General features: G+C 40.4%; 1 protein-coding gene across 12 annotated transcripts in view; it reads left to right on the top strand.

Moving 5' to 3' along the window:
* Positions 1–96: 96 nt before the first annotated feature.
* PPHLN1 (periphilin 1) overlaps positions 97–12,259 on the top strand; it is a 175,191-nt gene continuing 163,028 nt past the window's right edge. For 6 of the 12 annotated variants that reach the window (XM_061416416.1, XM_061416415.1, XM_061416413.1 and 3 more), the window contains exon 1: positions 97–190. In XM_061416416.1, coding sequence (XP_061272400.1) covers position 190 — 1 coding nt within the window. In that variant the 5' untranslated portion in view covers positions 97–189. The remainder of the gene's footprint in view (positions 191–12,259) is intronic. The other 6 variants (XM_061416425.1, XM_061416424.1, XM_061416423.1 and 3 more) reach the window with 1 other exon arrangement.

Below are 12,259 nucleotides of genomic sequence, written 5' to 3'. Positions count from 1 at the left end.
GGGTCAGGCGCACGAGACGAGAAGGTAGCTGCTGTGTCTCTTCCCGGCTTTCCTTTGACCCAAACCCCGGAGGTGGGTTTAGGGGCGGGCACTTTTGCTGACGTCTTAGTGTGCGCCGGAAGTGCCTCCCCGGGAGCGCGGCGACGAGCGGACGACTACATTTACGGGATCTCCAGGCGGCCCAGAGTCAGTGAGCGCTTTTTACCTTTACGAGAGGTGGATGGGGACGGGCACGCGGCCTCCTGCACCCGGGAGGGGGCAGCGAGCGGGCGGGCGGGCGTTTCCGCGGTGGGACCTGGAGTCTCCCGCTGAATTTGAACTGTGCAGGGATTCTGCTCCTGCGGTTAAGGCGGAGAGACGCAGCGGAGTTTGGCATAAATGAAAGTGTTGAGTCTGTGATATAGGTTCACTTCTCTTTAGCACCATAATAGGCAAAAAAAGGGCTGAACTAGGTGGCATCGGTGACCCAAGGTCGGTTAGTAAGTCGATAAATTTACTGAATGTGTTCTACGTGCCCAGTTCGGTTATAGGCACTTCAGGAGTTACAAAAAAGTGTAAAGCGGCCTTTTTCTGGAGGATCCCTCAGTCTTGTTGGGGAGACAAGGTCAATTTGGGGACACTCGAATTCACACAAAGACTCATCCTGAGTATTGGTATGGACAACTGTAAAACTTCCTGGCACCTTTTTTCTCCCTATAAATCTGTAATGGGCAAACACTGCTTTTTCTCTAAGTGGCTGTAAACAGGCCCATCATTCCTACAGAAACACTAGAAAATTTAATGTAGGGTAGTTTATACTTAACTTCTATCCACCGGCACACGCAGACCAGCCCTCTAACCACTCCCTGGGAGCCTGCGTGCCAGCAGCCTGGAACAGAGTCTCTCGTGGAGCCTGCACGATCAATCTAAATCGAAGCTGGTGTCTTCTAGAGAGACGGAAGTGCAATCCAGCCAGGGCGCAGCAGAATTTTGAGAAGCCCGAAGGCCTCTGTGTGTCCGCCAGGGGACCGCAGGGACTAATTCTTTTGACAAACTTGTGGCCAGCCAAAACTGCCATGCTTCACATCCCTGTTAATCCTTGGTTACCGCCCGAGATGTAAGCCCTTTTGGTCTTCTATGCTACACCCTCATCCCTGTGCTGCTTTGTGCTCGCTCCCTCTCCCTTTATTTAGGCTATCACTGCTTCTCCCTCCTTTTCTTCCCACATTTCATTCCTCAACACAGGAACTGTGCTCTCTGAAACCTGTGCTTAACAAACTCTTTTACAGAGTCAACCTCTTTATGGAAATTTTCTTACATCTCCTGACTCTAATACTTGTTTTTTCCCTCCAGTCAAGTCAGTTGAGCCCTTTCGCTGACCCTATTTATGGGTGGATCATGGCTCTTGCTTCCCTGGCTTATGCGGTAAAAAATCTGCCTGCAATGTGGGAGAACCGGGTTCGATCCCTGGGTCAGGAAGATACACTGGAGATGGAAATGGCAACTCACTCCAGTATTCTTGCCTGGAAAATCCGATGGACAGAGAGGCCTGGAGGGCTACAGTCCATGGAGTCACAAAGAGTCGGCCACGACTGAGCAACTAACACTTTCTTTCATGGCTCTATAGACATATTCAACTTATTTCTATTTCTAATGCTTTTTTCTTCTGTCAGTGTCTTTGCAAAGTTCTTTTTTCTCTGAGACATTTGATTTTCCTTATCCCAAGCCTACCTCTTTCTGGTTGATTCCTACATCTGCTAAAAATCTCAGTTTTAGTCACTTTCTCTGTGTGGTATTCCTAACCTCCCATAGACAGAGTTAAGTACCCTTGCCATGTGCTAAGTGCTCTCTACTTGCCTTTTAGTAGCATTTATCAGATGTATCCTGATTGCTTATCTCTTTGTCTTTGCTACGATGCTAGGCTTTTGAGGAGGAACTGTATTTGTCTTGTTTACTTTCGTAACTCTAGTGCCTAATAGGCAGTCAAGACTTTTTTGAATCATTGCAGTTGCTGCAGATACAGTCTCAGAATTCAGGTAGTTGATGTCATCTTCTGATTTTAAAATGTAAAAATCTTTCAAAAGGCATCAGCTGCTTCTCAGCTATAGCTGCTTTGGCTATGTGACTGCTCCCAGTGTTGCCAGAGCGTCCAGTTCTTTTCAAGCAAAGTTGGAAATAAAGTTTCTTAAAGAGGCTATCTCCTAGTTTGTAAGTGTGGTCAATGGAAAAATGTTTTATTAAGAAAAAAGAAGCCTGGGCCAAACAAGTCACATGTGGCTTCTTAGTCATTGGTTTGGAATCTGTTTTAAGTGTTGTAGGGTTCAGAAATGGGCTTTCTGGAGAATAATAGATTTTGAACTGGGCCTTGATGGATGTTTGGAAGTTGAGTGAGAGAATGAAAAGAAGTATTCCAGTTGGAGAAGTAAGTGTTCTTACTCTAGGGTAGTGTTCTAACTCAAGGGTAGTGTTCATTACTTTGTGACACAGTGAGGAGGAAGGCATGGAGAGAACAGGTTAGGTGAAATGACAGAAGGGGGGCATATGAAGGGCAGAGACGTTTGGATTTGTTACAGTTAATTAATAAGCTATTAGGGTTCTTGTTCAGGGAGACTTCAGCTATGAATTTTAGCATGGTTAATTGAGTGTCTGTCATAAGGGTGGAATGGAGGGTAAAAGACAGGAAGGAGGCTGACCAGTTAAGACTGTAACCTTTATCCATATGTGAAATGAGGTTTGGATTTGAAAATTTTATACTCAGTCAAACATCTGATAATTTTGCCTATTAATTTCCGTTACTTGTTCACTTACAATGAACAGTCAAGAAGCTGCTACTGAGTATTTAACACTTAAAGAAGTTTTCTTAAAACAGTGAAAAGTCAAGTAACATGTGGCACTAGTGGAGAATGCAGCACTTTAACAGTACCGAGTTATAGTGTTCGTTATGAAGCAAGCACGGTCTTTCCTCTAGCTTCTTCGCCTTCAATCCATCCTGTGTAGTTTCAGGTTAATCTTCTGGAATGGCATTTTCCTCTCACTCTGTTTCTAGGTTTAAAAGCCTACAGGGAACTCCTCTAGTTTTTTGCTTTGTTGTGCCATTTAATGCCTTTGAATTTGTTCTCTCTGCCCTTGCCTGTTTGCTCTGTGAAGCAACGGGATATGGTGGAAAAGGCTTTGCTTTTAAAGTCACAGAGGCCTGAGTCTGATTCTAGGCTCCCTAAGCCTCTGAGATTTGAGCTTTTCAGAGCCTCTGTGTTTTTTTCTGCAATGGGAGGGATAATATCTACTTCAGGGGAGGAAATGAAAGCTTGTTAAGTCCCTGTGCAGGCTCATTTCCGCTCATTTGCAAAGCGAATCTTCTGCTCTCATTATTTGTATCTTTCTTAGGCACATTTCCATTCAGTTTCTTGGATTCTACCATTTACTGTTGTTCATCCACATTTAAGTGATCTTATATTTGATTATATTTGAATTTTCTTGGCTTTTTTAAACTGCCATTGCTTGTATTTATCTCTGAGCACTGAACAGTGATTAATTTCTGTGGATTCTTTTGCTCTATTTTGACCATTTTAGTTGACATCCAATGTTTTTATTTTCCTCATACACTTTATATTGTAAAATTTATTTTTGTTTTAGATGTCTGGAATTTTAAACATTTTTCAATTAGAAATAGTATTATGTAATTTTTAGGCTCAGGCCAACAATTAAAAACTTATTTTAATTTAGAATATCAGGAATATGTTTACCTTGCTTTAACGTCAATGGATCATATCCTAAGGTGAAATAAGTTTAAGATTTAAAAGAAATGTCCCAGGCAACTATATAGAAATTTTAGAGAATAAGATCTAAGTATTAGTATTTTTTGAAGCTCTCTAGATGATCCTCATGTGAAGACAGGGTTGAGAATCACAGCTTTAGGTGCTGGAGCTAAAGGATTCTCATTGGTACCGTTTGCTCAAAAATGAAGTGGCATTAGTATCATGAGAAGTGTGAGAAGACTCATAATCTAATAGTGCTCATTGGAAGTTTTCTGAATAACCAAAAGGTAAAAACCAATATTTAGGTTCTCCAGAATAGCTCATGTAGTGGGCATATGAATAATATGTTTATTTGGCCTATGTTTAATAAGTACCTTTACTCTGCTAAACAACAGAAGTAAGAGAGGTACACAGTCATTGCCTTTGCAGTGGTGTTTAGTTTGGGAGGGAGGAGAGGAAGGAAAGTATATTGAATATTATGCTATATAGTTCTAATATAGCAGGGTGCTTTAAGAGGCCTGAAGAAGAAACTTCACTCTTTCTGGAGAATATAAGAAAATCTTACATTTTAGCTGAATCCTGAAGGAAGAGTAGAGAGTTAAGGCAGATAAGTTGAAGAAAGATATTCTAGGCAGGAGAAAGGTTGCCATGATAGGGTGATGAGAAATAGTGGCATACTTGCAGAACAAAGTGTAGTTTGGTATGTCTGGAGGTTCTGGAGACTGTCTGGAAATTGGTAGGAGGTGAAACTGGAGAGATAGGAGAAAAGTCAAAAATAAGCCTTTTTCAAGTTTAGGCGGAGACTTCATTCTTAGGAAATGGGGAGTCACTGAGAGATTTTTAAACTAGTTGTCTTATGAGAACTCTTGCTATAGTTGTTGGCTGTAGGAGGTGACATCAGAAGCAAGGAGACCAGTGTTTTACTTTTGCGGGGGCGGGGGGGGGGGCGTCCAATGACTAGATTAAAAGGATATGAACAAAGACCTTGATAGCTGGGATAGGGGAGTGGAGACACATGTGCCTTATATATTGAGGTGATAGAAATAATTGGCTTTAGTTAACTGAGATATGGTAAGTTTGGGTTCTTGTGTGACTCAGGTTTCTGATTTGGGCCTTTGGTTATCCGATATGGTATCACTGACCAAGATGGGGAAGACAGGAGATGAAGCAGGTTTCTGAGTATTGTGAAGGCACACTGAATTGGAGGTGCTGTGAGATATCCTCTTGAAAGGAAGTGGAGGTGTGGGAATCATTTATCTAAAGAGGGCGTGTTATTAGCATTAACAGATATTTTCCATGGATACTGAACACATACATTGTATGGATTGTTCTAAGTGCTTAATTTTAATAAATTAACAATGTAGTTCATATAGTTCATATTCCTAGTAGCAAGGGACCAGTAATGTACATCAGAGTTATCTAGTATCTTAGATGATTAGTGCTATGAAAAAAAAAATAGCTAAATTAGGGGAATCTGGTAGAAAAATGACATTAAGATGATTTTGGAAGTGACATTGAGGGTTAACCATGCAAATACCTGGAGAAAAGCATTCTGGGTGGGGAATTGCTAGTGCAGAGGCCTGAAATGTTACCTAATTGCTCACCGTGGTTTGCTATCAAATCAGTTATTGAATGAATATAAAGAGTGAAAGGAATGCACTGGGGAAGGAGGGAAAGCTATTTATCCTGAGTGTGTTTAATACTGGAAGTTGACTAGAGAGATCTTCCTCTTAATGCCTTACCTGTGGAATCAAAGCATAAATAGTTTGACAGGAGGATATTGTGCTCAGCATTTTTTATGGTCCAGCTCTCATATCTGTACATGACTACTGGAAAAACAGTAGCTTTGACTGTACGGACCTTTGTCGATGAAATGATGTCTTTGCTTTTTAATACACTGTCTAGGTTTGTCATAGGTTTCCTTCCAAGGAGCAAACATCTTCTAATTTCATGGCTGCAGTCACCACCTGCAGTGATCTTTGAGCCCAGGAAAATAAATCTGCCACTGTTTCCATTGTTTCCCCATCTATTTGCTGTGAAGTGATGGGACTGGATGCCATAATCTTAATTTTTTGAATGTTTTAAGCCAACTTTTTGACTCTTCTCTTTCATTTTCATCAAGAGGCTCATTAGTTCCTCTAAGCAAAGAGTGGTATCATCAGAGTGGTTGCCGGGAGCCGGCGAGAGACATTCCACTCGTGACAAAGGTCATGAGGAAGGAGGCTGGGCATACGCAAAGGCGGGATCGAGCCTCAGGAGTCCCCCTGGATATTCTCGAGCATCTACCCCCCAAAAACCAGAGTCTGCCTACTTTACTGCTTTGTGCGCTCACCTCTGACTTTACTGGGGGCTGTCCCCCACCACCATCTCGCTCTCTCTGACAAAGAGTTGACTTACAGCTCCAATTAATAAAGTTCCTGGGCAACTAGGAGTGTTTAAATCCAAACCCCTCAGATGGCTCTCTAACTCGCCTGACAAGTTTACCCGGACTCCTACAGCTATGCATACGATTGTTTACAGTCTCCCAGCCTCTAGAGGCACGGGAAGCTTAAGATATTCAAATAGCTTAGAGCCTCTCAGAGAGTTAGAAACTGTCAGAATAAACTAGTAAAGGATTTCATTGATGAGCCAATGTTTGTTGCCAAGTTTCCACATCCCCTGAATTGTATCTTTGAATGTGTATTAATTAATATAGTTGGTATGTAGAAAAAATAAGTAGTGGCCTTGGTGTTAGTAACTTTAGACCCTTAAGGTAATAAATTCTTTCCTTTGTTGTAAACCCATTACACATCCACTCTATAGGAATGCAATTTTATCTTCGGAAGATGGCGCCAAACCTTAAAATAATTACTCTTAGAGAAAATAAGTCTTTGTTGATAAGTCCTTGTCAAGAGTCATAAAATGTTAATAGGCCTTCTGGCCAGAAGATGATGTAAATCACCTAAACCATTTGTATACGATAAATTTGCAGGAAAAAAACCCTGGTTTTTGATAAGGGTCAAAGACTGCTGACTTTGCATCCCCTATTATCCTCTATGGGTAACTTAGGGTATATAAGCCCCTGTTGAAAATAAAGCTACGGGTCTTGCTCACCAACGCTTGGTCTCCCCTTGTCATTCTTTTCATATTCGGGCTGAAGTCTCCATCTGGAGCGCGGATATCCTCTGCGACCATTTATTTGCCTGGGCTTCTAAGACCCACTCGAGAAGGTATCTTAAGGTGGGGCACCTTCCGCTATTCGAGAGGGTGCCTGCGGCCTCCGTGGTCAGAGCTAACCTGGTGTCACGGGTTATATTGATTTTCCGCGTAAACCAAGCTACTCAGCCTCTTTTCTCCACTGAATTTTCCTACTGAGCTATCCTCATTCTATTACTCTTTATATCTCTAATTAACATTTGAATAGGTCGCCTAGGCCGTCTCTCCTTCGAATACCCTGGATCAGCCGGGGCTGGACCTCGGCAAGTGGTATCATTTACATATCTGAGGTTGTTAATATTTCTACTGTCAATGTTGATTCCAGCTTGTGAGTCATCCAGCCTGGCATTTTGCATGATGTACTTTGCATATAAGTTAAATAAGCTGGGTGACAAAATACAATCTCGAAGTACTCCTTTCCCAGTTTTGAACCAGTCAGTTGTTCCATGTAAGGCTCTACTGTTGATTCTGACCCACTTGTATGTAGGTTTCTCAGGAGACAAGTAAGGTGGTCAGGTATTCCTATCTCTTCAAGAATTTTCCACAATTTGTGGAAAATTGCGGTCCACATGGTCAAAGGTTTTAGTGTACTCAGTGAATCAGAGGTCAATGTTTTTCTGGAATTCTCTTGCTTTTCCTATGATTCAGTGGATGTAGGCAATTTGATCTCTGGTTCCTCTGCCTTTTCTAAACCCACTTTGTACATCTGGAAGTTCTTGGTACACATACTATTGAAGCCTAGCTTGAAGGACTTTGAGCATCACCTTACTAGCATGGAAAATGAGTGCAATCGTGCAGTAGTTTGAACTGCCCTACTTTGAGATTGGAATGAAAACTGACCTTTTCCGGTCCTGTGGCCACTGCTGAGTTTTTCAAATTTGCTGGCATATTGAGTGCAACACTTTAACAGCATTATCATTTAGGATTTTAAATTGCTCTGATGGGATTCCATCATCTCCACTAGCTTTGTTCATGGTAATACTTCCTGAGGGCCACTTGACGTCACACTCCAGGAGTATGGCTCTACGTCAGTGAGCACACCAGCATGGTTATATGTTTCATTAAGATCTTCTTTGCATAGTTCTTCTGTGTGTTCTTGCCACCTCTTCTTAAACTCTTCTGCCTCTGTTAGAGCCTTACCATTTCTGTTGTGTATTGTGCCCATCCTTGCATGAAATAGTCCCTTGATATCTCCAGTTTTCTTGAAGAGATCTCTAGTCTTTGCCATTCTACTGTTTTCCTCTGTTTTTTTTTTTTTTTTTTTTGCATTGTTCATTGAAGAAGTCCTCATCTCTCAGTATTCTCTGGAACTATCAATTCAGTTGGGTATATCTTCCTCTTTCTCCCTGCTTTTGTTTCTTTTCTTTCCTCAGCTATTTTGTAAAGCCTCCTCAAACAACCACTTTGCCTTCTTGCATTTCTTTTTCTTTGGGATGGTTTTGGTCACTGCCTCCTATACAGTGTTACGAACCTCTGTCCACAGTTCTTCAGGCACTCTGTATACCTGATCTAATCCCTTGAATATATTCGTCACCTCCATTGTATAATCATAAGGGATTTGATTTAGGTCGTGCCTGAATGGCCTAGTGGTTTTCCCTACTTTTTTCAATTTAAGCCTGAATTTTGCAGTAAGGAGCTGATGATTGAAGGCACAGTCAGCTCCAGGTCTTGTTTTTGCTGGCTATATAGAACTTCTCCATCTTCAGCTGCAAAGAATATAATCAGTCTGATTTTGATATTGACCATTGGTGATACCCATGTGTAAAATTGTCTCTTATGTTGTTGGAAAAGGGTGCTTGCTTGATCAGTGTGTCCTCTTGGCGAAATTCTGTTAGCCTTTGCCCTGCTCCGTTTTGTACTACATGGCCAAATTTGCCTGTTACTTCAGGGATCTCTTGATTTCCTACTTTTGCATTCCATCCCCTATCATGAAAAGAACTAACATCTTTTTTTTGGTGTTAGTTCTAGAAGGTCTTGTAGGTCTTCATAGAACTGTTCAACCTCAGCTTCTTTAGCATTACTGGTTGGGGCATAGGCTTGGATTACTGTGATATTGAATGGTTTGCCTTGGAAATGAACTGAGCTCATTTGGTCATTTTTGAGACTGTACCTAAGTACTGCATTCCTGACTCTCTTGTGGACCATGAGGGCTACTCCATTTCTTCTAAAGGGATTCTTGCTCACAGTAGTAGATATAATGGTCATCTAAATTAAATTCACCCATTCCTGTCCATTTTAGTTCACTGATTCCATAAGATGTTGATGTTCACACGTGATGTCTCTTTGCCATTTCCTTGACCACATCCAATTTACCTTGATTCATGGACCTAACATTCCAAGTTCCCATGCAGTATTCTTCTTTATAGCATCAGACATCATTTTTACCACCAAACACATCCCAACTGAGCGTTGTTTCCACTTTGGCCCAGCAGCTTCATTCTTTCTGGAGCTGTTAGTAATTGCCCTCTGCTCTCCTCTGTGTTGGACACCTTCCTTTCTGGGGGACTCATCTTTCGGTTTCATATCTTTTTGCCTTTTTGTGCTGTTTGTATGGTTCTCTCAACAAGATTACTGGAGTGATTTACCATTTCCTCCTACAGTGGGCCATGTTTTGTCAGAACTCTTCACTTGACCCGTCCATCTTGGGTGGCCCTGCATGGCGTGGCTCATATCTTCGTTGAGTTACCGAAGCCCCTTCCCCATGACAAGGCTGTGATCCATGAAAGGGAGTATCGGTTATTAGCAAACTTCTGAAGCCTACCCAACACTGAATTCTAATTCTGTTCTCTGCCTAACTGTGATGTAGAGGGTCCTTCCATTTTTCTGTTGTATTCTTCAGTTTTCATGTGGTGTTGGACTAGAGAACTTTACTAGTTTACTTCTGATACTCCTCTAATGGTTGGAGGTTAGTGAAGTGATGACAGGTAAACAAACATCATCACTTCACTTTGCTGGGAGTCTGAGCTCCTTGGTTTAATTTAGCTGATGAGCTTCAATTACAGAAGGGGTCAATAGCCTAAATTGGGTAATGTCATAAACATGTGCCTCTGTTCTGAAAATTGCTGTGCTCATCACTTATTCTTAAATGCTTCAAAAATTACACACAAACTCTTTGAATTCAAGATGATACTGGCATATTCTTCCCTCATTGCCCTACACTAGCTTCATCATATCCTCCTGCTCTAATACCTTTTCCCTTTGCTGTTATTTTAAAATCTAGCTAAAGTCCATTTTCTTTATGTCCATTGTTTTTTCCTTTCTTTTGCAGGTAATCATCAAACTATGTCTTCTGTTTTGTTTTACTAACAGTACATGGTTGCATACGGAGTTGTCTATTTATATTTCTACATTTCCCACTTATATAGGTTTCTTAAGAATGAAAGGGGTGTTTTCTACTAGTGGATGCTAATTATTTTGCTACACGAAGCTCTATTTAATTTCACCACTATCTTGTGCTCTACTATTTTATATACTTATTCTGAAAATACATAGTAATTTAGATAATAAAGATTATATTTTGTTATTGCTGTTTTATAAAAGCAATAGGTATGGGAAGAGAATGTTTAAAAGCTAGATACCTGCAAATTCACTAAAAATTCACTAAATTTACTAAATTCACCAAATTTACAAATTCACTAAAAATATTAATATTTTGGTGTATTCACTAGTAAGAAATAACTTAAAAAAGTGAAATGATTGTAAGAGATTGCTTTATAGCCTAATGTTTATATTTAATCACAGTGATATAGACAATTAAATATGTATTTTTATTTGTAAAGGAAGGGGCTTCCCTGGTGGCTCAGAGGTTAAAGCGTCTGCCTGGAATGCAGGAGACCTGGGTTTGATCCCTAGGTCGGGAAGATCCAAAGGAAACTAATTTTCTTTTATAAAATCATTGCTGTAATTACAGTAACTGAAATTTTAAATTAAGATCTTTAAAAAATGTCAACTTTTTAAAGTAAAGAGAATTTACTTTATTTACCAAACAGTTTTACTTGAAACTGTGATTTTTATAGCTCCTGATAAGGTGAATATTGGGGCATCATTAGGTATGGAGTCAAACATGCAAAATTGTCATAGATTTAACTAGGAGTTGAAGTTTTGGTAATAGTAGTGTAGTATCTAGCTGTTTTGTGGATGCTGTTTGTTGTAGAATTTAAGTTCAGAATACAGTTTGATGCCTTACAGAAGATATATTCAGCAAATTCAGTTGAGAGTTTGATGCTGGATAAATTCATGTTAAAGTTTTTTACAGAATTGTGATAAAATACACATAAAATTTTCCGTTTTAGCCACTTGAGCACAGGATTCGGTGGCATTAGGTTCATTATGTTGTGCAGCCATCACCACCACCCAGGGCTCGTCATCTCCCCAAAGTGAAATAACGTACCTGTTAACAGTAACTCCCTACCTAATAAATTTGCTTTTATTTAAGTTCGTTTCTTGTCTCTGGATTTTAACTCTGTAGTTCATTTCTTTACACTTAGCTCTTCCACAAATGAATTTAATTGGTCTCTTGTCTCTTGATGATGTATATTCTAGATAGTGCTATTTTGACTTTATTTATGATTATGTTTCTTAATTTTTGCTTTGTTCTAGCTGCTTTATTCGGAGAAGGCAATGGCACCCCACTCCAGTACTCTTGCCTGGAAAATCCCATGGATGGAGGAGCCTCGTGGGCTGCAGTCCATGGGGTCTCTAAGAGTCAGACACGACTGAGCGACTTCACTTTCAGTTTTCACTTTTATCCATTGGAGAAGGAAATGGCAACCCACTCCAGTGTTCTGGCCTGGAGAATCCCAGGGACCAGGGAGCCTGGTGGGCTGCCCTCTATGGGGTCACAGAGTCGGACACGACTGATGCGATTTAGTAGCAGCAGCAGCAGCTGCTTTATTTCCAGTTGTTGGGCTTCATCAAAGTTAATTACTTTCACTTTCTTTGCTACTTTTCATCCTTAGCTTCTGTAAGTTGTGGATTGATTAATTAAAGTAGAAATACTGTGAGGTAATTGCAATAAAGTTTTTGTTGTCTTCCAACCTGCCAGGCAATAAAAGGGAACTAGGTCAAGAGTGACCTATAAATTTAAGACTATAAATACAGTCTTATATCTTCACTCAGCGAGTGAGGCACTTCTCAGAATTTCTGTACGGAAATTAGGTGAGCCACTCCTCTGTCCTTTGTATTTCATGCAAAGTGGTAGGTAGAGCTAGAGCCTTGAGTAGAGTTAGTTACTTTTTTTAAAAGTTAAGAATATTTGAGATATTTGCAAATTTCATCATGAGTCATACATGCCTTTTTTCTTTTTTCATTTATGTAAGGTTGCTCAGTGT

This window comes from Bos javanicus, chromosome 5, assembly GCF_032452875.1.
Source record: "Bos javanicus breed banteng chromosome 5, ARS-OSU_banteng_1.0, whole genome shotgun sequence".
Lineage (NCBI taxonomy): Eukaryota > Metazoa > Chordata > Mammalia > Artiodactyla > Bovidae > Bos > Bos javanicus.
Note: the sequence above shows the minus strand (reverse complement) of the source record. Positions and strands in the feature narration are given on the sequence as shown.